Source organism: Babylonia areolata, chromosome 4 (assembly GCF_041734735.1).
Source record: "Babylonia areolata isolate BAREFJ2019XMU chromosome 4, ASM4173473v1, whole genome shotgun sequence".
Classification (NCBI taxonomy): Eukaryota; Metazoa; Mollusca; class Gastropoda; order Neogastropoda; family Buccinidae; genus Babylonia; species Babylonia areolata.
Genome location: NC_134879.1, coordinates 1,869,999 through 1,897,406, shown reverse-complemented (window position 1 = coordinate 1,897,406; position 27,408 = coordinate 1,869,999). Strand labels below are relative to the sequence as shown.

Genomic DNA, 27,408 nt, shown 5'->3' with positions numbered 1-27,408 from the left:
TGTTGGTTATCGTTATCATGACATTTGTGCAAATGAAACACATGAATGACCGTTGTTATGACATATATGCAAATGAATCGTGTGGGTGACTGTTGTTGTGATATTTATGCAAATGAAGCACTTGGCTGACTTTTGTTTTTATTTGTATGCAAATGAAGCACACGGGTGGCTGTTTTGATCAGCAAAGAGCACGTGGGTGACCTTTGTTTTGATTCTTATGCAAATGAAGCCTGTGAGTTTCAGTTTCAGTTTCAGTAGCTCAAGGAGGCGTCACTGCGTTCGGACAAAACCATATACGCTACACCACATCTGCCAAGCAGATGCCTGACCAGCAGCGTAACCCAACGCGCTTAGTCAGGCCTTGAGGAAAAAAAAAAAGAAAAAAAAAATATTTGTCACGTGTTACAACCTTGGCAATATCACACAGTAAAGAATCAGTGTCAAAGGTTCCGGCAGACAGGTAGTCAGTATGGTGTGTGTGTCCATTTCGCCTCTGGACTGCCGTGATTCAGATGACCCCCTAATCTGGTTGCTGTATACCTGTGGCTGCTTGCATAGCACTGTTCATTTCAGCACATACTGTCACTGACAACAGCCACTATGTACGTCTCAGTATGTACTATGTGGCATCTCCCCCATTCTCCGACAATATGTCAGCCCCCATCAGTGCTATTTACACTCCCCACCACTTGCTCCATCACCAGATCTGTTGTTAGACCTGTCCAGTTTCTGTCGATTCTTTTCACACACACACACAAACTTAGAGGGATTACCAAGGGAAGTAATGTCCGCGTCAAAGTAAGAGTAGATCCCCGTGGCGAAGTCAAAATAAACAAAAATGATGATCGCGTGGTCCGACTTTAAGCAAGCGTTTTAAGCATCGTATTGCCACACCAAAAATCCAGCGAAACATGACAACCCCAGGACTTTTGTTGATATAAGTAATGTTGGTTTCTTGTCCAGCGCGTACACGAACAATTTTAGGTACGTGACTTGGAACAGTGGAGTGCTTTCGTCGTGTGATTCCGGTTTTTTTTCGGAATTTCACAACACATGTGCAATGATGTTTGCTTCCTTAAACTCAGTTCTCAGATGAAATGTAGTTAGACCTATGTAAGTTTGCCGATTTCCGGATAAACAGGTCACAATCAAGCACAGAATTTCCAAGAAAAGCTAAAGAAATTGCAAAGCCGCAGCAGAACATTATCACCAGGAAGTTGATACAGGTCGTATAATTATAAACAAAAAGGAAGAAGGAAAACAAACACGTTTGCCTTTAACTATGGAGACCACGTTTACCCCACAACACGAAGCCGAAGCAGACGAAACTGGAAAACTATCGTTGTCTTTGAATGAATTCAGACAAATCAACATGCCAGCTGAACAAGAAATGGATGCGGCAAATATTTCTCCATCGCGAACAGAAATTTTGGACTTTGGTGATCAAGGGTTTTTACTGCATGAGATACTGTCAGCACAGGAGTGCAAACATTTCATAAATGAGGGTGAGAGGGCTGGTTTTGGGAAAATTGAAGGTTCATCCGAAAATTACAGGAGCTCACAAAGGTATGTACTCGACAAAGTATTAAAGTATTAATTAAAGGTTATATCGTGTGTTTCCCAAGTGCGCTTGCACACACACGCACACACACACACACACACACACACACACACACACACACACACACACTTCATATACATCATTGAGCTGTTTGAATGGACATCACCCTTCATATACATCATTGAGCTGTTTGAATGGATGTTTCTGATTGCTCGGTTATAAACTTATATGAAGATTTGTTTTCCAAATAACTTTATTATTATTTTTGTTTATTATAATTCTTTTTTTTTTAATTATAATTTTGTTATTTATTAATATTTATACTGATGATGAGTTGTTGAGTCGCTGACGGCTTGGCCAGGCAAGGTGTTCTTTGAGTTAAATCTCACACACTGTCCCCTGTAAAAAATAAATGAATTCATAAATGAAAGGAGTGGAGTTAATTATTTTCTTCTTTTTTTTCCCCAACAGAAAATAACGTGGCCACTGTTTAGAAATCTGCCCAATTTGCTTTTTTTTCTGTCTTCTGCACTCTTGTTTGGAACAGCATCTTTTTATAAGTCTATGCAGTTTGAGTCTATGTTGTTGATTTGACAGAACACATTACATTAGTTTCTGACCGGTGATTTTTTTTTTTTTTTTTTTTACATTGAGATGGTCAGCCCCAGACCACATTAAATGGGAATTAAGGTGTTAAAAACAGAGCAGTGATTCTTTATTTTCAGATTTGACCACAGTCTAATATTGTTTTATGTTTTATTCTCCATCTTTTAAGAATTATTTAGTTGAAAGAAAACTTTGTCATGTGTGTGCGCATGTGCCCCTGTGTTTCTGTGTGTGTCTATAGTATACATGCTCTGTAGGTATGTGCATATGTGCACATGTGTTTGGGTAATCTGTGTGCATTTGGGCATGTCTGTTTTATCAGTTTGTGGTGTGTGTGTGTGTGTGTGTGTGGTTTATAGGTCATGTGTTTGTGTATGTGTCCAACACTCAGCTTATATCACAGATTGACATAAGTTTACATTTGGGCCAACAGCAAAGTGAGAGCTGTATTATCAATGGTTTCTCCAGACAATGGGAAACCATTTACAGCTTAGTCTTTTGTGAAGGACTATGACTCTCAAACTAGGAGGCAAAACTGCACTGGCTCTTAGTGCTGCAGCCTTGTGGGCTAGTTGGCCTTTGGGAACCATCCCAACGCCAACTGTCCAAAAACCCTCTTGGCCAAGAGAGTGGGGATGTAACTTGAGCAAGACACTCTCCACAATAATCAAATTTTAGCCCAAATAGTCGGAACAGCAGTTGCCTTCTCTGCTGTTCTGATGGTCATAGTCGGACGCGGCTCTTCTTCTTCTTCTGCGTTCACTCGTATGCACACGAGTGGGCTTTTATGTGTATGACCGTTTTTACCCCGCCATGTAGGCAGCCATACTCCGTTTTCAGGGGTGTGCATGCTGGGTATGTTCTTGTTTCCATAACCCACCGACCGCTGACATGGATTACAGGATCTTTAACGTGCGTATTTGACCTTCTGCTTGCGTATACACACGAAGGGGGTTCAGGCACTAGCAGGTCTGCACATATGTTGACCTGGGAGATCGTAAAAATCTCCACCCTTTACCCATCAGGCGCCGTCACCGTGATTCGAACCTGGGACCCTCAGATTGACAGTCCAATGCTTTAACCACTCGGCTATTGCGCCCGTCGTCGGACATGGCTGACTCATTTGTGTGTGTGTGCATGTATAGAGAATTTGTGCGCTCATATCTGTGCTTGTGCTATTAATCGGCAGGATCACCTTTGAGAATGAGGCTCTGGCAGGCATGTTGTGGAAGAGGTTACGCCCGTGGCTATCCAATATCACCATTGATGGTGACCATCAGAAACAGCACATCCATGGCATCCAGTTTCTTCTGCAGGGAACATGGACACCGGCAGGTTTGAACCCAGTAAGTCAACTGTGCAGTTTGGTTTACATCATGATTAAAAAAAAAAAAAAAAAAAAATTACTGACATGTGTTGATAAATTGGGTCTCATAGTATACTAGCTAATCCTGTTCTCTCTCTCTCTCTCTCTCTGTGTGTGTGTGTGTGTGTGTGTGTGTGTGTGTGTGTGTGTGTATTTCAATGTTCATTTGTTGTGAATTCAATAATTGTCACCAGCTTCAAGCTGCAGAGATCGCACATTTTAGAATTGCCCATTTATTATCATTGACATCAACAACAACAACGACAACAAAACAATAGACTACTGCAGGAATGGTTTGAATACCACATTTCCATGTCATCTGAATGGAAGGTTATAGTGAAGTTGTTATGCCTTTTCTGTTACATAAAATAAGCAATGAATGTGGACGACTATCTTGCATTTTGCAGTATGATAAATAATGACAACTGACAACATCATGATTAGTACTAGTGACAACTTACTTCCTATTAATCTTCTAGTTTTAACTTCTGGTTCTACATGTGTTTTGTTTGTGTGTAAAGATGTTCTGGCCGTGCCGATACCATAATGACAACTTGCTTCTTGGTTCTTCTAGTTTTAACTTCTAGTTCTACATGTGTTTTGTTTGTGTGTAAAGATGTTCCGGCTGTGCCGATACATGCCTGGGGGCCACTTTGCCCCGCACTTTGACGGCCATTTTGTGAAGTCGAGCCAGGAGCGGTCACTGCAGACCTTCATGCTGTACCTGAACGGGGACTTTGAGGGAGGCAGCACCAACTTTGTGGACGAAAGGCAAAGGCTGTTTATGGTAGGTTAGACAGAGAAAAAAAAGACAAAAACATGTTGCTGTTAAGTTGTGAGTTGTTAAAAGTGTGAGGGGCCTGAGAAGCTGTGCCACTCTCCCTTCTTCTTTTTCTCTCTCTCACCCCCCCCTCCCACACACACACACACACCCACACACACACACACACACACACACACAACCACACACATACACACACACACACACACACACACACATGCACACTCCACAAACACACACACACACATGCACACTCCACAAACACACACACACACACACATGCACACTCCACAAACACACACACACACATGCACACTCCACAAACACACACACACACATGCACACTCTACAAACACACACACACACACACACACACACATGCACACTCCACAAACACACACACACACACATTCACACTCCACAAACACACACACACTTGCACACTCCACAAACACACACACACACACATGCACACTCCACAAACACACACACACACACATGCACACTCCACAAACACACACACACATGCACACTCCACAAAAACACACACACACATGCACACTCCACAAACACACACACACACATGCACACTCCACAAACACACACACATGCACACTCCACAAACACACACACACACATGCGCACACTCCACAAACACACACACACATGCACACTCCACAAACACACACACATGCACACTCCACAAACACACACACACACATGCACACTCCACAAACACTCACACACACATGCACACTCCACAAACACACACACACACATGCACACTCCACAAACACACACACACACACAAACATATGCACACTCCACAAACACACACACATGCCAACTCCACAAACACACAGACACACCATGCACACTCCACAAACACACATACACACATGCACACTCCACAAACACACACACACATGCACACTCCACAAACACACACACACACACATGCACACTCCACAAACACACACACACACATGCACACTCCACAAACACACAGACACACCATGCACACTCCATAAACGCACTCACACATGCACACTCCACAAACACACACACACATGCACACTCCACAAACACACAGACACACACATGCACACTCCACAAACACACAGACACATCATGCACACTCCACAAACACACACACACACATGCACACTCCACAAACACACACACACACCATGCACACTCCATAAACGCACTCACACATGCCCTCACAGACACACACGCACACTCAGCAAACACACACACACATACTCTATAAATTAAATAAACAGTTGTGGTGAAGATGGCTGTTAAGAAAAGCATTAAAGTATGTGTTTTACTTTACCACCTGTTCATGTCCTCGGTTTAAAAAGAAACCTGATTATGGATGCTCACCAGGTACCTTAAGAAATCAGGAATGAATGGTAACCAATAGCAAAACACGACACAAGTGTTTACGCACCGCTCATGGTGGCTAGGCATTATGTCATTTTTCTCTACCACCGGTAAAGCGGTGGTCAGGGCACTCTTTTTATATCTGCCGTGACACATTAAATACCAATTATTTGCAAATTTGGGCTCAGGAGCTCAGGCAGAAGGGTTAAAATTGCCCAGGAACTCAGGGCTCAAAGGGTTAACCTGAACTTTCTAAAAATGTTTGTGTGTGTATTGTCAGCAGGGTAATTCAAATTGTTGCATTTTTCTCAGGAAATGACGGCAAGTATTAAGCAGAAGAGGAGAACGTTTTGTGTGTCAGTGACCTATTTTGTGTGTCAGTGACCTATTTCAAGGTGTTGCATTTTTCTCAGGAAATGACGGCAAGTATTAAGCAGAAGAGGAGAACGTTTTGTGTGTCAGTGACCTATTTTGTGTGTCAGTGACCTATTTTGCATGTCAGTAACCTGTTTTGTCAGTGACCTATTTTGTGTGTCAGTGACCTATTTTGTGTGTCAGTGACCTATTTCAAGGTGTTGCATTTTTCTCAGGAAATGACGGCAAGTATTAAGCAGAAGAGGAGAACGTCTTGTGCGTCAGTGACCTATTTTATGTGTCAGTGACCTATTTTGTGTGTCAGTGACCTATTTCAAGGTGTTGCATTTTTCTCAGGAAATGAAGGCAAGTATCAAGGAGAAGAGAAGAACATCTACTGTGTCAATGACCTATTTTGTGTGTCAGTGACCTATTTTGTGTCAGTGACCTGTTTTGTCAGTGACCTATTTGATGTGTCAGTGACCTATTTTGTGTGTCAGTGACCTGTTTTGTGTGTCAGTGACCTATTTTGTGTCAGTGACCTGTTTTGTCAGTGACCTGTTTTGTGTGTCAGTGACCTATTTTGTGTGTCAGTGACCCGTTTCAAGTTGTTGCATTTTTCTCAGGACAGTGAAGGCAAGTACTGTGCAGAAGAGAAGAACGTCTTGTGTGGCATCGAGCCAGAGCCTGGCCTGGCCATCGTCTTCAACCACCACAGACTTCATGAAGGGCAGAAGCTTGTGTAGGGTGGTCTTCATTTGGCTTGGTTTTGTTTGTTTGTTTTGTTTTTTATTTTATCCTTTTACTTCACCCCCCCCCCCCACCCCCCCCCACCTCCCCCCACCATCCCCTACCCCCTCCGATTTTTTGGGTTTACTCTGGACTTTGATGTTTCGTGTGTGTGTGTGTGTGTGTGTGTGTGTGTGTGTGTGTGTGTGTGTGTGTTTTCACTTTTATTTTTTTAAACATAATTGCTAGAGACACCTTATCCATTTAGTCAGTATCCCAGTAACTGTAACAGTGACTGGTTCTGTGTTTAATATATATATACATATAATTTTGATTTTTTATTTTAATGTTTGATAATTTTCTGTCAGTGCAGCTGCAAGCTATGGATAATTAATTTACACCTATACCCAATCACCTAGCTGTTTTCTCACTGTCTGCACATCTATTCACTTATTCCTTTGGGCTCCTTGAGCATAGGGCAACCATGGCAGTCCATCAGTAAACTAGCATTTGGGCCATCATCTTCAGCTGGACCCTTGTCTGTCCGGATGCCTTTGTCTCACACTTCAGTGCATCTTGTCCATGCCTGCCTTTGTCCGCCCGCTTTTCTTGCCCTGTGAGGATTCCATTCCGCCTTGCCTTATAGATGTGGTTGATCCATTCCACCTTATAGATGTGGTTGATCCATTCTGCCTTATAGATGTGGTTGATCCATTCTGCCTTGCCTTATAGATGTGGTTGATCCCATTCTGCCTTGCCTTATAGATGTGGTTGATCCATTCCGCCTTGCCTTATAGATGTGGTTGATCCATTCTGCCTTGCCTTATAGATGTGGTTGATCCATTCTGCCTTGCCTAATAGATGTGGTTGATCCATTCCACCTTATAGATGTGGTTGATCCATTCTGCCTTGCCTTATAGATGTGGTTGATCCATTCTGCCTTGCCTTATAGATGTGGTTGATCCATTCTGCCTTGCCTTATAGATGTGGTTGATCCTTTCTGCCTTATAGATGTGGTTGATCCATTCTGCCTTATAGATGTGGTTGATCCATTCTGCCTTGCCTTATAGATGTGGTTGATCCATTCTGCCTTGCCTTATAGATGTGGTTGATCCATTCTGCCTTATAGATGTGGTTGATCCATTCCGCCTTGCCTTATAGATGTGGTTGATCCATTCCGCCTTGCCTTATAGATGTGGTTGATCCATTCTGCCTTGCCTTATAGATGTGGTTGATCCATTCCGCCTTGCCTTATAGATGTGGTTGATCCATTCTGCCTTGCCTTATGGATGTGGTTGATCCATTCCGCCTTGCCTTATAGATGTGGTTGATCCATTCTGCCTTATAGATGTGGTTGATCCATCCTGCCTTATAGATGTGGTAGATGTGGTTGATCCATTCTGCCTTATAGATGTGGTTGATCCATCCTGCCTTATAGATGTGGTTGATCCATTCCGCCTTGCCTTATAGATGTGGTTGATCTATTCCGCCTTGCCTTATAGGTGTGGTTGATCCATTCCACCTTATAGATGTGGTTGATCCATCCTGCCTTATAGATGTGGTTGATCCATTCCGCCTTGCCTTATAGATGTGGTTGATCCATTCCGCCTTGCCTTATAGATGTGGTTGATCCATTCCGCCTTGCCTTATAGATGTGGTTGATCCATTCTGCCTTATAGATGTGGTTGATCCATCCTGCCTTATAGATGTGGTAGATGTGGTTGATCCATCCTGCCTTATAGATGTGGTTGATCCATCCTGCCTTATAGATGTGGTTGATCCATTCTGCCTTATAGATGTGGTTGATCCATTCTGCCTTGCCTTATAGATGTGGTTGATCCATTCCGCCTTGCCTTATAGATGTGGTTGATCCATTCTGCCTTATAGATGTGGTTGATCCATTCCACCTTATAGATGTGGTTGATCCATTCTGCCTTGTAGATGTGGTTGATCCCATTCTGCCTTGCCTTATAGATGTGGTTGATCCATTCTGCCTTGCCTTATAGATGTGGTTTTTGATGTCGTCATCTGTGCCTCTGTCTTTGCTGAGTACACTGCCGATGTAAACAAACTTGACAGGTTTCTTCTCCTTCTTCTTCGTTCGTGGGCTGCAACTCCCACGTTCGCTCGTATGCACACGAGTGGGCTTTTACGTGTAGGACCGTTTTTACCCTGCCATGTAGGCAGCCATACTCCGTTTTCGGGGGTGACAGGTTTGTTGATGGTCTTGCCTTGCAGATGGGTTGATCGAGTTTTGTTTAGTGTTGATTCTCATGGATTCTGTCTTTGTTTCCTCTCTGCCTCTTCGGAGAAAATGGGTCGCTTTCACTTGTGCGTTTTGGCAACTGTGAACTCCAAGATCTACCAGATGGTTTGGTGAAGATTAATCAGACGCCCGCGTTCCCATTTTTTGAGGTGGTCTTCTTCCAAGACCCAATCGACAACCAGCAAGAAAGAGTGTGTCTTCCCTGCGCTTTTGATCACTCAGACAGGAAAATTTATGACGTTTTAGAGGTGGTTTTCATTTAATGAAACCAATGAATTATTTATTTATTTATTTTACTTCATTATTATTATTTATTTATTTATTATTATTTAAAAAAAAAAAATTATTCATTATTTAAAAAAAAAAAAAAATTTAAAATTTTTATTTATTTATTTTTTTTGAAAATTATTATTATTATTTATTTATTTTATTTATTTATTTATTTATTTATTTATTTGTACGCTTATAGTTGACTTCATCAAGTTTTTGCGCCTTATACATATTATTATTATTAGTAGTAGTTCTTTTTTTTATGTATTTATCTATTATTTATTTATTTATTTATTTAAAAAAAAATTTTTTTTTTCTCAAGGCCTGACTAAGGGCGTTGGGTTACGCTGCTGGTCAGGCATCTGCTTGGCAGATGTGGTGTAGCGTATATGGATTTGTCCGAACGCAGTGACGCCTCCTTGAGCTACTGAAACTGAAACTGAAATGAATTATTTTACAGGCCTATTCATGATGCTTTTTTTTTTGCTTTTTTTTTTTTCAGGAGTGGAGTGAAGTACATACTGCGCACTGATATCATGTTCTGCAATGTGAGTCAGAAGAGCAGATCAACGGAGGAGGAAAAGGCCTTGCAGTTGGTGCAAGAGGCGGAGAGAAAAGAGGTATGTTTTGTATTTGTATTTGTATTTCTTTTTATCACAACAGATTTCTCTGTGTGAAATTCGGGCTGCTCTCCCCAGGGAGAGCGCGTCGCTACACTACAGCGCCACCCATTTTTTTTTTTTTTTTTTTTTTTCCTGTGTGCAGTTGTATTAGTTTTTTCCTATTGAAGTGGATTTTTCTACAGAATTTTGCCAGGAACAACCCTTTTGTTGCCGTGGGTTCTTTTACGTGCGCTAAGTGCATGCTGCACACGGGACCTCGGTTTATCGTCTCATCCGGATGACTGGCGTCCAGACCACCACTCAAGGTCTAGTGGAGGGGGAGGAAATTTCAGGGGCTGAGCCGTGATTCGAACCAGCGCGCTCAGATTCTCTCGCTTCCTAGGCGGACGCGTTACCTCTAGGCCATCACTCCACTCTGTTGTTCTGACCTCTTCAATCTCAGCTGCACGTAGAGAGTACGCTGGTCACTGCGCATATATATATATATTTATCTTTGTAACATTTTATTTTCAGATTTCATTTGCAGTTTTTTTTTAAAGGGAGTGTCAGTTTCCATTCCAGTGAGGACGCAAAGCATGTTGATAGATCCATATATACACAACACCACATTTTTATCTAAAAAAAAAAAAAAGAAAAAAAAAGAAAAGAAGCAGCCTGACTTATGTATAAACCCAGTACACTGTTTAGGCCTTGAGAGCTTGCCATAGGTATGTATAAAACAATAGCCTTAGATGAAATAAAGTAGATAGAAAATAAGTATAAGTAGCTAAAATCAGTTCTTTTAGGCAGTGTAAAATGCTGTAGTGAGCTTAATACTCAGATAGTTTGAACTGGAAATGTTTTCCTTAATCAGCTCCGTGAAGAAAATAAAATCCATAACACAAGCTGCATGCAACAAAATAAGGCCAAAAGGATACGCTGAACAGCCGAAAAAAGCGTAAGACGAGACAGAGCGTAAACCTGACAAGATGGCGTGGAGAGCCTTGGCCAAAGGAATGATTAAGCGCTTATAGTTTTTAGAGGCGTTTGATTGGCTGAGAGCGGGTGGGCCCGTCTTTTCACTGTTAGCCGCGCGAAATTTGGCCAAGCAGAGCAAACCAATAGGCCTAGTTTGCATCAGTTTGACATGGTAAGTATATTTAACACCAAACATGGAGTATAATACAAACTCCTCCTGCTGTCTTTCTGTCTGTAACTGTTGTATCTTTTCATCGAGTTATTATGAGTTTGACTTGTTTAGTGAAGCTTCACCTTTTTCCCCCCCCATCTCTTTCTTCATTTGAGACTGTACTTCTGCATGTAACATTCATTCATTCATTATCAATATTAGATTTTGTATGTGTGTGTGACTGTTTTTACTCTTCCATTTAGTCAGCTTATTCCTTTTTTGGGAGTGAATTTATGTTGACGTTCTGCACTTGTAAGTGATGTCCTCATGGTCACTTGTTTAGATCTATGAACGGTCTGTTTTACTGTTTTCAACCTCAGTGTTTAGGAAGCCATACTGCATTTTGTTGGGTTGAAACGATAGTCACTTGTTTAGATCTAAGAACGGTCTATTTTACTGTTTTCAACCTCAGAGTTTAGGAAGCCACACTGCATTTCGTTGGGTTGAAACGATAGTCACTTGTTTAGATCTATGAACGGTCTGTTTTACTGTTTTCAACCTCAGTGTTTAGGCAGACATACTGCATTTTGTTGGGTTGAAAAGATGGGCGCAATAGCCGAGTGGTTAAAGCGTTGGACTGTCAATCTGAGGGTCCCAGGTTCGAATCACGGTGACGGCACCTGGTGGGTAAAGGGTGGAGATTTTTACGATCTCCCAGGTCAACATATGTGCAGACCTCCTAGTGCCTGAACCCCCTTCGTGTGTATATGCAAGCAGAAGATCAAATACGCACGTTAAAGATCCTGTAATCCATGTCAGCGTTGGGTGGGTTATGGAAACAAGAACATACCCAGCATGCACCCCCCCGAAAAACGGAGTATGGCTGCCTACATGGCGGGGTAAAAACGGTCATACACGTAAAAGCCCACTCGTGTGCATACGAGTGAACGCAGAAGAAGAAGAAGAAGAAGAAGAAGTTGGGTTGAAACACTACAGAATAGTTTCCTGACACCATTTCAGGCTGCAGGTCAGTGCCTGGAAGCAGCTGACATGTACAGGAGAGCCTTCAAGCTGTCTCCGGAAGTAGCCGCTGCCTATGGCAACTGACTGTGGTGTACTGTCCGACAGCCTTCAGAGGCAGCCAAGCACCCTTCTGACTCACTTGTGTAAACAAAGTGAGTCTATGTTTTAACCCGGTGTTTGGTTGTGTGTGTGTGTGTGTGTGTGTGTGTGTGTGTGTCCGTGGTAAACTTTGACATTGACATTTTCTCTGCAAATACTTTGTCAGTTGACACCAAATTAGGCATAAAAATAGGAAAAATTCAGTTCTTTCCAGTCATCCTGTTTAAAACAATATTGCACCTCTGGGATGGGCACCCCCCCCCAAAAAAAAAAAAAAAAAAAAAAAATGAAGCCTAATGATATGCAAACTGCATTTACTGTTATATTTATATTTTTTGTATTCTCTAAACTTGGCACTTTGATCTGATATTCTGACCCAACAACAAGAGCAGTCATTATGATCATTTTTTGTTCAAACAGGAACTTCTTTTGCTAAGCATGGAAGTTTTATTTATTTTGCAAACGTTTTGGTGCAGATGGTAAAAAAAAAAGGGAAATTACACTGTAATTAATGCTAGGGGACTTAATTTGCTTTAAACTGATCTTTCTCATCTTAAACATTACATTTTGAAATTATACTCAATACATAAAAAGCTTGGATTAAAAAAAAAAAGTGTATCACAAGTGAGTCTTGAAGGCCTTGCCTCGCTTGTTTTTTTGGTTTTGGTTTTTTGTTTGGCTGCCTCATCGTAAGTTGTTCCAGAGGCATGACTTCCAGCACCACTCAGGAAATTCCTGAACTGCCCAGCCAACCTTTTTCTCTGTGATGAATATTTATGTCTTGTTTTTGTGCAGTGTGTTGATATTTGTACGTGCAATGTGAATAGAGTTATTTTGATAACTTTATGAGGCGAATGTTTAAAAACATAAATGTTCTTTCTGAGTCACCCAAGCAAAATCTTTTTCTCTGTAATGGATATTTTGTTATTTTTTGCATTGTTGGATTTTTGTACTAGCATTGTGAACAGAGTGTACATGTTAAAGATAAAAACTTTTACTGACATGAGGGGAAATGTTTTTTTGTTTTTTTGTTAATGTTTCTTTTTTCTGTGATAGATGTTTGAGCCATTCTTTTTATTTTCATTTTTATTTTTTAGTAGGTTGGATGTAATGAATGATGCAGTGTGCATATTGTTGAGTGTGTGCTCACACATATAACATGCACCATGTTCATATTTTTTTCTTTCCGTTATTATACTCCTTGTTGGCAGCATTTACAAACCAGCATTGATGATTGTTGATTTGTGCTTGACTGTGTGTGTATACATATGTATGTGTACATAACTACATGCATGAATATGAATGTGTATTGTGTGTGCATGTGTTTATGTAAGTTTGTGCCTATGTGTGCGTATGTGTTAGGGTAGCTGTTAGATATACATGTATGTTAAAATGTATGTATGCAGTGTGTGTGTGTGTGTGTGTGTGTAGTCACATTTAGGTGTGTGTATGTAACATAGATGTAATGTTTTATGTTAACAAAAGCGTTTTTGTAAAGCACCTAGAGCAGATTTCTGGATAGTGTGCTATATAAGTATCCATTATTATTATTATTATTTTATTCTGGATGTCATCTCTCCATTGGGGTGACAAAAAAAAACCTGTTCAGAGTTCATGAGTGCTCCCCCCCCCCCCCCCTCCACCTCCCTTCTTTTTCTGGGAGAGCAGCATGCTTCTCAACTCTTTCCATACGAACGGCGAAAGAGACGACGTTAACAGCGTTTCACCCCAATTACCATCATCAAAATATTGCAAGCGGAAGGCTCTTAGACTGAAGACGTGAATGTTGACAAAGAATACCACAATTCTGACGACGGAAGCTAAAGGTTGGGTCATTCAGACACCCACTGGACATCCGAGGGGTCTGTGTAGAGGAGAAGAGAGGACTGGCCGTACTGAGTGAGTTAAGTTGTCAACAATACAAAGGATCTGTCTTAGTTTTCCGTGTTACCGATTACGTATTTCTGTCCCCTTTTATGTGTGTTTAAATTTGACTTAAAACATTTATTGTAAATTATGATTGGTTTTGAAAACTTTTCTATCAGTGGGAAAGGTATTATGATGTACAAAATTTTAGAATAAAAAGGAAGGAATTTTTGTATTTCATTTGAGTTTAAAAAACGAAAAAGACATCTATTTCACTTTGACGTGGTTGAACAATATTAGAGTATATCACAGTGCAAAATTATTTCATTTTCCTTATGTCACTGGATTATAGTTTTCAACCCATTTTGTTTGTACAACATCTTAATTAAAACAATCAGCAGTGTTATTCTTTAGATTTTTACAATATCATCCTTTAATGAGAGTTATATTCTATACATGGCAAAAATATGTCTGAAGAACATAATTACCGATTTTGCTAAACCTTTCCGTGTTTTGTGGAGTTTCACCAAGTCTATAAAAGAATGTGTCAGGGTGGAAGAGAGTTTGAAATCTGTTGACTGAACCACACACCCAGAGAGCTTGAAAGAAATAAGGAGACAACTAGCCATCAAACGTGGGAGACAGCTTGACAGTTTCAGTTTCAGTAGCTCAAGGAGGCGTCACTGCATTCAGACAAATCCATATACGCTACACCACATCTGCCAAGCAGATGCCTGACCAGCAGCGCAACCCAACGCGCTTAGTCAGGCCTTGAGAAAAAAAAAGAAAAAAAAGGGTGAATAAATAATAAATACATAAAAAAATAACTACTACCACTACTAATAATATGTATAAGGCGCAAAAAACGTGATGAAAATAAATAAATGAATAATAATTATAATATAAAAAAAGTAGTAATAATAACAGTAATAATAATAATAATAAGAAGAAGAAGAAGAAGAAAGAAATAAATAAAAGAAGTGAGACAACTGTGAACAAAAGGAAAACATAACTAATGAGCACACAACCGACACCGCCATACAAACTTCAACGAGCTTGACAGAGAAGGGAGATGTGTTGACAAACACAGACACAAGAGACGGGCGCAACAGCCGAGTGGTTAAAGTGTTGGACTGTCAATCTGAGGGTCCCCGGTTCGAATCATGGTGACGGCGCCTGGTGGATAAAGGGTGGAGATTTTTACGATCTCCCAGGTTAACATATGTGCAGACCTGCTTAGTGCCTGAACCCCCTTCGTGTGTATGTGCAAGCAGAAGATCAAATGCGCACGTTAAAGATCCTGTAATCCATGTCAGCGTTGGGTGGGTTATGGAAACCAGAACATACCCAGCATGCACACCCCCGAAAACGGAGTATGGCTGCCTACATGGCGGGGTAAAAACGGTCATACACGTAAAAGCCCACTCGTGTGCACACGAGTGAACGCAGAAGAAGAAGAAGCACACAACAGACACCGCCATACAAACTTCAACGAGCTTGACAGAGAAGGGAGCTGTGTTGACAAACACAGACACAAGAGTGCTTGAAATAAATTACAAGACGTAAGCAGGCTGTGAAACTAAACACTTTATTTCAGACAATGATCACACATTTGGTAAGAAAACAGAAGCTGCCATGATCACATAAACTGACCCATGAAAACCCTACCAGCAAAGAAGAACTAAACCCTGTGGAAAGGAAAGCCAAAATTCCCTGACTTGCCACATTACCCATTGTGGCCAGCAACCCTGACTCGTCCCCTGGATCTCAGTCCCAGACTTTTTTGTCAGCAGAATTTCAAAACCCAGAGATGTTGCTTAAGGGGGGTTCTCACAGATGTGACCAAACAGAATTCCATACCATAATCTTGTATCCAAGGAGCGTGCCTACCTGCCAGTACTATCAGGAAATTGACTGATCTGCAGAAAGAACCACCCCTGCACCTAAACATTCTACCCTGAAGAAGAAGAATGAAAAAAGAAAAAAACCACAACAAAAACGCATGGACAAATCTCCTTTCCAAGAACCATCCCAGAGTGGAATGCACTGCACCAGAATGTGGAGATGTGGTGATGGCCGCATCTGTGGACTGTTCCAGCGCTACCTGTTTTTGTACCATCATCAGTAATCCCTCTTTCTTTCTTTCTTTCTTTTGCGTTCGACAGCTACGCAGTCAGGGTCGAAGTCCGAGGGATGCCACAAACTCGGACGTCCGGTGAAGATCGGCTACCGTCCCCCAGAGCTTGGTGTTGAGGTCAGCACCCCCAGGCCAGGACTGCTGCCGCATCTTCTCATACAGGGGGCAGTCTTGGAGAATATGGGATGGGGTCTGGTCAGCCTGGCCGCAATCACATAGGGATGTGGCTGCCACTCCAATCCTCTTCAGGTGTGCTCGGAGGCCGCAGTGTCCTGTGCGAAGGGGTAATCCCTCAATATTCTCCCCTCCCCTCTACCCCCACTATCCCTCCTGCTGAAATCATGATCCTCTCCCCTGTTTCTTCCCCCACCCTAACCCACCCCACCCTTTCCTCCATTCTCTCACACTGAACCCCAGATTCCACACAACACTGGGTTTTTTTCCCCTGCAACTTTTGCAACCTCCTGGCAACATGTCACATTCATCCAGAAATTGATGTTTGACCTCCAGTGGAAGAAGAAGTGGCCCTTCTGCGCTGTCAAATTTGTGACTTGGCTGGCAGTGAAAAAAATGTGAGTTAACCATGATCAAATTGGGGCAATGCTGTGTTTGAAATCATATCAAAATTTGTTACAAGGCTGATACTCAGAAATCAGCTTTTATCTGACTCAGTCTAAAGAGTTAGAATTCCATTTACAATATTGGGTTTATTCATCTCATCTCCAAAGACATCTCCCCAAACATTCTTAGACTGAACTGCTAAAGGTACCTTTTCCCTGGTTATCAAATTTAGCCTCCCCCAAAAACAACAACAAAATAAACCTTACTCTTATAACCTTCTCAGGACATCTTTATTTACCAAAAGAATCACTTTGTCAATTGGGATGAGAGTTATTTTTCATTTTAACACAAGTTTAAAGACGATTGTTCCCAGGAAAATACACCTGAACAAACACCAAGATGGGGAAGAGATTTCAAACTGGACAGATCTCGCCTTTCATGTCCTCTAATGGACATGTAGTAAAAATCTCATTTACCTTTAGAATAATAATAATACTTGTTGATTATCAGTAATAATAATACAAAAGAATTGGTCCAGTGGTAAGGATAATACATGGAATAGATGCAGATGACGAAGACCGACAATGCACGCTACTTCTAATGACTGTTGATTAAAATGCAGCTTACGTTACACGATGAAACGACACACAGCACACATTTTTTTCTTTAACAAAAGTTTTTTTTCAAATCACAGCATTTAAGTTTTAACTTTACATACAGATAAAAACAACAAAAAGGAAAGAAGAAAAGTCAATTCAGATTCTGCAGGACCTTTGCTTTACATTATTGAGCAGAATTTCAAGGACGTGTTAATGATATTCAACCGGACATACATACATATTGCAATGATAATGAAGTTTAAGATCACAAGTCAGTCCCACAGGACAAGAGGAAAACAGAAATCCCCACCACCACTACCCGGAAAAGAAAAACAAACCAAAAAGTCACCTGTCTAAACTTTAAACTTACTTTCCTGTCTGTCTGACACAAAACGCAGATGACATGAACCTGACAAAAACATTGCAAGTACCGTTGGTGTATTTTTGTTTTGTTTTGTTCGTAAAATCTGAATTAATGTTTAATGGTGATTTGAAAGCCTCCTAGGCGGGCGCAATAGCCGAGTGGTTAAAGCGTTGGACTGTCAATCTGAGGGTCCCGGGTTCGAATCACGGTGACGGCGCCTGGTGGGTGAAGGGTGGAGATTTTTACGATCTCCCAGGTTAACATATGTGCAGACCTGCTAGTGCCTGAACCCCCTTCATGTGTATATGCAAGCAGAAGATCAAATACGCACGTTAAAGATCCTGTAATCCATGTCAGCGTTCGGTGGGTTATGGAAACCAGAACATACCCAGCATGCACACCCCCGAAAACGGAGTATGGCTGCGTACGTGGTGGGGTAAAAACGGTCATACACGTAAAATCCCACTCGTGTGCATACGAGTGAACGTGGGAGTTGCAGCCCAAAAACGCAGAAGAAGAAGAAGAAGAAAGCCTCCTATATTTCCTTGTATCTGTCCATTTGACAAGGGTTATAAATGTGAGTTAAAAAGCATTCAGAAACATTTTGATTGCAAACTTTGGACACACTTGAGAAGTAAGCGTTTGAAATTACAAATGAATTTAAAAAAAAAAAAAGAGAGAGAAAAAAAAAGGGATGATTTGCCTATTATAGGTAAGTTGTAACATAGAATCATAGATGAGCTTTTACACTACAGGAATTTAAGACATAGAAATATTGATGAACGTTTACAGGAATTTAAGAAATATTATCAGTCTCAAAACATGTATTGCATTCATTGTTTTGATTTTCCAACTTACTCTTCCTCACATTCAAAAAAAAAAAAAAAAAAAAAAAAAAATATATATATATAAGGAAAGATTTTTTCACAAGAAAGTAACAACTGTCACACATATGAAATATACTTCATGCTTATTATAACATTATTTATTACATAACAAATTATTTAAAAAAAAAAATCCAAGCTGTTATCACAATTTGTTATCACAACATACCACATAATCTGGCTTCTGCACACTGTCAAGCAGAGTACAAACAGAATACAAGAAAGAGGCATTGCATTCACATGATGTACACAAAAATAAATATAAAAATAAACCCCTACAAAAACAAAAACTGGCAGGCACTCTTCTTGTTCTTTTCAAACCGATTAATCTGAGTCAATGGTGCATTAAAAAAAAAAAAAAAAAAAAAAAAAAAAAAAAAAAAAATCAACATTCATTCTGTAATTAACCCCCCCCCAAAACTTTACAGTTTTATTACCTGACTATGACACTTTTATTACCAGAGACTTTTTCCTTTTTTCTTTTCTGTTTTGTTTTGACTTTCATATTTCATTTTCGATTCCTATCATGTTTCTTTCATCTAAAAAAAAAACCGTTCTATTTATTTTTTAATACACATGCCAGATGCATAATGCTTGTGAATGTGATCTCGCATCTTCATGGGTAAGCCCGAGCATACATGCATGCGTGTGTGCATGGGATTGGATGTATATTTGAACGAGTGTTAATGACGGGCGCAATAGCCGAGTGGTTAAAGCGTTGGACTGTCAATCTGAGGGTCCCAGGTTCGAATCACGGTGACGGCGCCTGGTGGGTAAAGGGTGGAGATTTTTACGATCTCCCAGGTCAACATATGTGCAGACCTGCTAGTGCCTGAACCCCCTTCGTGTGTATATGCAAGCAGAAAGATCAAATACGCATGTTAAAGATCCTGTAATCCATGTCAGCGTTCGGTGGGTTATGGAAACAAGAACATACCCAGCATGCACACCCCCGAAAACGGAGTATGGCTGCCTACATGGCGGGGTAAAAACGGTCATACACGTAAAAGCCCACTCGTGTGCATACGAGTGAACGCAGAAGAAGAAGGAGGAGTGTTAATGATCCTAGACGGACTTGTCAGCCATCATGGGGCTTGTGCTCGAAAAGCACAAAGCTGATACAACCATCGCACTTATCTTCCATCCCAAAGTCACCACCAACAACAGTGCTTCTCATACTCATTCTTCCGAAAGAACCGGTGGAGTGATGGCCTAGAGGTAACACGTCCGCCGAGGAAGCGAGAGAATCTGAGGGCGCTGGTTTGAATCACGGCTCAGCTGCCGATATTTTCTCCCCCTCCATTAGACCTTGAGTGGTGGTCTGGACGCTAGTCATTCGGATGAGACGATAAACCGAGGTCCCGTGTGCAGCATGCACTTAGCACACGTTAAAGAACCCATGGCAACAAAAGGGTTGTTCCTGGCAAAATTCTGTCGAAAAATCCACTTCGACAGGAAAAACAAATAAAACTGCATGCAGGAAAAAATACAAAAAAATGGGTGGTGCTGCAGTGTAGCGACGCGCTCTCCCTGGGGAGAGCAGCCCAAATTTCACACAGAGAAATCTGTTGTGATAAAAAGGAATACAAATACAAATACAAAACCATCACTGTGATCACGACTACGGATTCTGTGGAGTGACGGACGGGATGGGGCAGGGGGGGTTATAAAACCACAACCACTTTTCTAGGAAAAGAGTCCAACGCTGTTTCTTTCCACAGCCAGCGGGACAAAGGGGAGGTTACCTACTTCCGGGAGGTTATCGGCCGTAGTTACTTTCATTTTCTCCGCATAGGCGGATAGTTGTTTGCACAGGACAGGAATGTCAGACCCCTGCCGGAGTCTGCACTAGCTGGGTCACGGTAAGTATGTTATTTAAACGTAATTTTAGATAGAAAATTTCCTTTTTTTTCCCCCCACACAAACGATCTTAACACAGGCCATACATCAACCCACATGTTCATGTTTAGAAAATGCAAACAACTGGTGGGGCTGAACCTGTAGAGGGATCATTAGAGAAATACGCATGCCACCAATAAGACTGTACGAAGGTATACTTTTTTCCCCCCTGATCCTGCTGAGCTACAGAGCTAGTTAGCAAACGGTTTATTCATAAAGTTAATTACTAGATACGGATCGCACATTGTAGTATTCGTGATCTGATACAGATCAACTGGATGGAAAAAGCTGGAAAATCAAATCAACAACCTTGCATATTTCTACATATAACTGCAGAAAGTGAGTTCTTTGAATGAAGTTAGTTATGAACAGGATACATGAAAAAAAAGAAAAAAGAAAAAAAAAAGATTCGTTTATTGAAGCCACTTTCTTATGGGAAAAAACAACAACATTTTCATGGATATGAAAAATCCTGTCCTTCCACAAAATATAAAAAAGACTAACTTGTACACACTTTCAAAAACAAACGACAATACCTGCGGAACAACCACGGTTCTATGATCTGGTCGTCACAAAAAGCTTACACAGTCTGGTGACAACTGTTGTTTTCATTATCATGATTATTATATTTGATACTTATACAGTGCCTGTCTTTGGTAAGAAACCAAACTCTGTGCTTTACAAACATGGAGTCAATTCCACTATAATAATTATCAATTCCACAACATGCCGCCTACCTGGGTAGAGCTGACACGGCTGCTGAAAGGCGCTCATCATTTGTTTCCTGTCACAACGTGACTTCTGTGGAAATAATGAACATATTCAAATGCATCTGCTCATGCATGAGCTGGATTGTGCATACTTGACTCCACAGGACTGGTCTCCTCACATGCCAAAATTCATCAGACTTTTCTTTCTTTCCAATTTTTTTTCCTTTTTTTTTTTTTGGTCTCCATTGATCTAGTTAAAAAAGTGACCAATTTGTAAAACTTAACACCGCTGTTTTATCTATGTACATCTTCATTAACTTGACATATCAATGCGCAATGTGAAATGATCATGTGTACAAGGCAAGACGTAGCTTTGATCGTGTCTCTTTGTATTTCCGATAATAAAGCCATTGTGTATTGTTTATATATCTCACCTGTATATCAGTTTCACTTACAGCAATATTTTTTTTTCCGGCATACAATGTCTATTAAACAGTTGGTATAATAATAATCAAATTATGACTGTACCAATGTCAAGGTACATAATAATGATGATGATACTACAACTACTACTACTACTACTACTGTCATGATTGTAATAATGTCTAGGTACATAATGATAACAATAATTTCATGACTGAAATAACATTCAGGTAATATTTCCCGAAAGTCTGTTTACATAGCTAACTAGTATAATGTATTAATACATTATCTATCGAGTCTACTTTGATAATACATCATTTTTCAATGTCAATACATAATTTTTCGAAGTCACGTCTGTCAGTAGCACATCATTTGTTCATCTGACAATAAATTCCTACTGAACTATGCTGTACTGCCCTGTACTGTACTGCACTGCACTGCAGTAGACTATACTGTGCCATTCTGTTTCAACTAACACCATCCAAAAAGCTGTGATGGATGACAGACTGCAAACACCAGTTAACTCTCTCCATACGAACGGCGAAAGAGACGACGTTAACAGCGTTTCATCCCAATTACCATCATCAAAATATTGCAAGCGGAACGCTCTTATACTGAAGAGGTGAATGTTGACAAAGAATACCACAGTTCTGACGACGGAAGCTAAAGGTTGGGTCATTCAGACACCCACTGGACATCCGAGGGGTCTGTGTAGAGGAGAAGAGAGGACTGGCCGTACTGAGTGAGTTAATCTCCTCAGCTATCAAAGCTGCAACATACTTGTCATTCCGTTCTGATGGCATTCCATTCACAATCTCACTCTACAGACTAGAAAACCAAAAACTAGTTTGTCACAAGCAACTGCACACAACTGACTAGTGTGAGGGCTGCTCGATAGTATCTGTGCCTCTTGTCTGGACTGAATATTTCTGCTTCTGACCAGGTTTCACAAGAGTGAGCTTTGCAATGCAGCTAATCTTTAACATGTGGTAGGGGAGGAAGAGGGACAAATCTCTTGGAATACAGCAGACAAAAAAAAAAAAAAAAAAAAGCTTAGAAAGGTTAAGGGGAGAGCATGCAGACCATACAAGTATATATATGATAGTCGTGTCCGACTATGACCATCAGAACAGCAGAGGAGGCAACTGCTGTTCCGACTATTTGGGCTAGAATTTGATTATAGTGGAGAGTGTCTTGCCCAAGTTACATCCCCACTCTCTTGGCCAAGAGGGTTTCAGGACAGTCGGCGTTGGGATGGTTCCCAAAGGCCAACTAGCCCACAAGGCTGCAGCACTGAGAGCCAGCGCAATTTTGCCTCCTAGTTTGAGAGTCATAGTCCTTCACAAAAAGACTAAGCTGTAAATGGTTTCCCATTGACTGGAGAAACCACTGATAATACAGCTCTCACTTTGCTGTTGGCCCAAATGTAAACTTATGTCAATCTGTGATATAAGCCGAGTGTTGGGCCTTAATAACAAGTATACAACACACTAATATACCAACTGCACAATTCTGAAAACCACCACCCACCCCTCCCTCCCTGCATCTGTAACATTCTTGTAACCCAAATTTCTGAAATGAATATTTGGTATCTTGAATATATCATTTTATCCTCCAACTTCTCTACAAGATTGCTCGTTCGATTGATCATATCAGTGTGAATGTACATATGTTGCTGATACATGTGCCGAACTGTTCAATTTCTGTGCAGTGAACACCCTCAGATGAGGTTCACCAAAACCTTCAGTCAGATCCATGCTTAGATGAGGCAAGAAAAAGAGTGATGCATACCACTCAACAAAACAATACCACCAAACAATCTATCCAATTTATACACTGTTACCGCTGACTACAAAATCTTATGTGATGATTAGTTTGTTGGTAATATGTACGTTCTTAGTCACATTATTTGGGAAAACGATACATTTATCATCGTCATTGATTGTGATTGTGATAACCTTTACCGTTCAAGGTAAATTACACAATAAAACACCTGCCATTCAGTGTATTTCTGCACAAACCTTTACAGTCTGAGGTAAATTTCACACTTTGAAAACAAAGCATCTGTTCAGAGTGTATTTTCTTTCGTATCTTTGTGTTAACATCTACATTCATAAATCATTAATTACACTATTAGAAAGGGTGTATTATACCTGTGTTAGCATCTACATTCATAAATCATTAATTACATTATAAGAAACAAACAAACCAACCAACCAAAAAAGCCACACAGATACAAATAAACATAAATAAATTAACTCGAGTACAAAGCAGCCAGGAAAGTGAATCCGTTACTTGCAAGGTGATGGACATGCACAGTTGGAAAGATGACAGCAGCAAACAGTTTTAGTTTCAAGGAGGCGACAAAGAGGTGGGGATTTTTTGCATACACAACACACCACATCTGCTTAAAAACACACAGGGCAGCAAACGGCTGACCAATGCATAGACCCAACACGGATGGTCACACCTTGTGGTAAAACAAAGCACATCTCGTCTTTGACAAGGTCGCCGTCCTGTCCAGAGCAATAAATACGGTAACATTCATACATATTGCTTAAAGAGCTCAAACGAATGTGAACGATTCTCAAGGCTTTCACCCGATATGCATCACCTCATTCTTCATGTTCACAACCATCTGCATCACGAAAGACCACAGAAAATGGAATTTACACTACTAATGACACAGGCTACTCTTTCAATCACACCATAATGATTAACTCTCTCCATACGAACGGCGAAAGAGACGACGTTAACAGCGTTTCACCCCAATTACCATCATCAAAATATTGCAAGCGGAAGGCTCTTATACTGAAGAGGTGAATGTTGACAAAGAATACCACAATTCATTCAGACACCCACTGGACATCCGAGGGGTCTGTGTAGAGGAGAAGAGAGGACTGGCCATACTGAGTGAGTTAATGGACAACGTCGGGAAGAGAAGAGAAACTTATGTGAAACAAGAAAAATGAATGATCTGGAAAGCAGGTGATATTTTCTTACATACCATCTTATCATCACACCATCTCCCTGCGACACGCTGGATTACAAACAAACCTTTCTTTCGACATGAATCAGTCCTAACAATAACACTGCTCCTGCTTTTCAAAGGGTGACCCAAGTATTCAGCATTGTCAAGTGATGCTTACTGTTTTGCAACAATTGCCAAGCAAAGCGATGGAAAATGTAAGCAGAGGAAAATGCCCAGCATTTCATGTTACCTGCTGCTTTGTATAAAACTGACGAAGGAGAAGAAGTATAAAAACTTCCACCCTAAAATTATCTAGACAGCTACCAATCAGGACAACACCTGAATTCTAATAAACAACAAACAGGAGAAAAAGAAGGAAAAAAAAAAACCCACTAGTTCTACACTTTCGTTCTCTATCATTGTTACATCTATGCACGAGTGACAGAAAATTGGTCTTTATGAGTTTCCTTGTTAACCCTTTGAGCCCTGACCACCGCTTTACCGGTGGTAGAGAAAAATGACATAATGCCTAGCCACCGGTTGAGCGGTGCGTAAACACTTGTGTCGTGTTTTGCTATTGGTTGACTTATACTGAAGAGCCAATCAGAAAAACCGTAATATTCTGACATCAGCGAACATAGTACCAACATGGCCGCGCCTTTTCACTGTGTTTTGTGCATGTGCTTTGGATAAAAAAAGATTGATTTCTACCATGAAGTGTGCAGAGTTTCAACCTGACACGCCTCCTTTGATCAACTTATTCTGCATGCTCAGATTCATTTTCAACTATCTGTAGCAAAACCATCCAATTCGAATTCCACCTCACTATCAGAGTAATCATTGTCATACTTACTTCTGATAAATCATCAAGCATATCAATTACTTGCTGCGTTGTGTACAGTTGTTTTCTCGTACGTTTTATCCCCGATTTCTGCCCTGATGGGCCAGGTTGAGACTGCACGCTTCAAGTGTTTACGTACCTACTCAACCAGTGGCCGGGGCATTATGTCATTTTTCTCTGCCACCGGTAAAGCGGTGGTCAGGGCTCAAAGGGTTTAATACCAATTATTTGCAAATTTTGGCTCAGGAGCTCAGGCAGAAGGGTTAAAATTGCTCAGGAACTCAGGGCTCAAAGGGTTGAACTCATTCCATGTTTTGATTTATCCATGTGGAGTGATAGCAGGTGGCAATACGCCTGAGTAGGAAGCCAGTGTCTGCAGGTTTCAGTCCCACATACAGACCAGGATCTTTACTCCCCCCTTCCACTGGACCTTGAGTGGTGGTCTGGGGCCAGATCGTTTGGATAAGAGACGATAAACCGAGATGCCAGCATGCGCTTAGCACATACAAAAGAAACCCACGGCAACAAAAGGGTTGTCCCTAGTAAAATTCTGAAGAAAACTCCACACTGACAGTAAAACAAATACACTTGCAGACAGAACAAACAAACAACAGTGACACAGAACTGTGGCAGCGCACTGTACCTGGGAAGAGCAGCCCAAATTTCACAGAGAAATCTGATTATGATTCAAAGTGATACAATACAATGCAATGCAATATCAACGTTTCGTCTCTGCTAGAACTTCAATACTTCCCCCCTGACACTTGACTGAAACGATTTATGATAGTCTGCTAGAACTTCAATACTTCCCCCCTGACACTTGACTGAAACGATTTATGATAGTCTGCTAGAACTTCAATACTTCCCCCCTGACACTTGACTGAAACGAAACGATTTATGATAGTCTGCTAGAACTTCAATACTTCCCCCCTGACACTTGACTGAAACGATTTATGATAGTCTGCTAGAACTTCAATACTTCCCCCCTGACACTTGACTGAAACGAAACGATTTATGATAGTCTGCTAGAACTTCAATACTTCCCCCCTGACACTTGACTGAAACGATTTATGATAGTCTGCTAGAACTTCAATACTTCCCCCCTGACACTTGACTGAAACGATTTATGACAGTCTGCTAGAACTTCAATACTTCCCCCCTGACACTTGACTGAAACGATTTATGATAGTCTGCTAGAACTTCAATACTTCCCCCCTGACACTTGACTGAAACGAAACGATTTATGATAGTCTGCTAGAACTTCAATACTTCCCCCCTGACACTTGACTGAAACGATTTATGATAGTCTGCTAGAACTTCAATACTTCCCCCCTGACACTTGACTGAAACGAAACGATTTATGATAGTCTGCTAGAACTTCAATACTTCCCCCCTGACACTTGACTGAAACGATTTATGATAGACAGTCTGCTGGAACTTCAATACTTCCTCCCTGACACTTGACTGAAACGATTTATGATAGACAGTCTGCTGGAACTTCAATACTTCCCTCCCTGACACTTGACTGAAATGATTTATGATAGACAGTCTGCTGGAACTTCAATACTTCCTCCCTGACACTTGACTGAAATGATTTATGATAGACAGTCTGCTAGAACTGAAATGATTTATGATAGACAGTCTGCTAGAACTTCAATACTTCCTCCCTGACACTTGACTGAAACGATTTATGATAGTCTGCTAGAACTTCAATACTTCCCCCCTGACACTTGACTGAAATGATTTATGACAGACAGTCTGCTAGAACTTCAATACTTCCCCCCTGACACTTGACTGAAACGATTTATGACAGACAGTCTGCTAGAACTTCAATACTCCCCCCTGACACTTGACTGAAATGATTTATGACAGACGGTCTGCTAGAACTTCAATACTTCCCCCCTGACACTTGACTGAAACGATTTATGATAGTCTGCTAGAACTTCAATACTTCCCCCCTGACACTTGACTGAAATGA

General features: G+C 40.9%; 1 protein-coding gene across 1 annotated transcript; it reads left to right on the top strand.

Moving 5' to 3' along the window:
• Positions 1-822: 822 nt before the first annotated feature.
• Positions 823-12,430, top strand: LOC143281518 (uncharacterized). The gene is made up of 6 exons (XM_076586733.1): positions 823-1,566; positions 3,357-3,513; positions 4,150-4,320; positions 6,684-6,799; positions 9,825-9,942; positions 12,074-12,430. Exons 1-6 carry the CDS (start codon positions 1,283-1,285, stop codon positions 12,158-12,160), a joined length of 933 nt encoding a protein of 310 aa, XP_076442848.1. The 5' UTR covers positions 823-1,282; the 3' UTR covers positions 12,161-12,430.
• Positions 12,431-27,408: the final 14,978 nt, after the last annotated feature.

Coding starts and splice junctions, on each gene's coding strand:
- LOC143281518 (XM_076586733.1), top strand. CDS start 1,283: ATGGAGACCACGTTTACCCCACAACACGAAGCCGAAGCAGACGAAACT. Junction 1,567..3,356: donor AATTACAGGAGCTCACAAAG/GTATGTACTCGA, acceptor ATTAATCGGCAG/GATCACCTTTGAGAATGAGG. Junction 6,800..9,824: donor CATGAAGGGCAGAAGCTTGT/GTAGGGTGGTCT, acceptor TTTTTTTTTCAG/GAGTGGAGTGAAGTACATAC.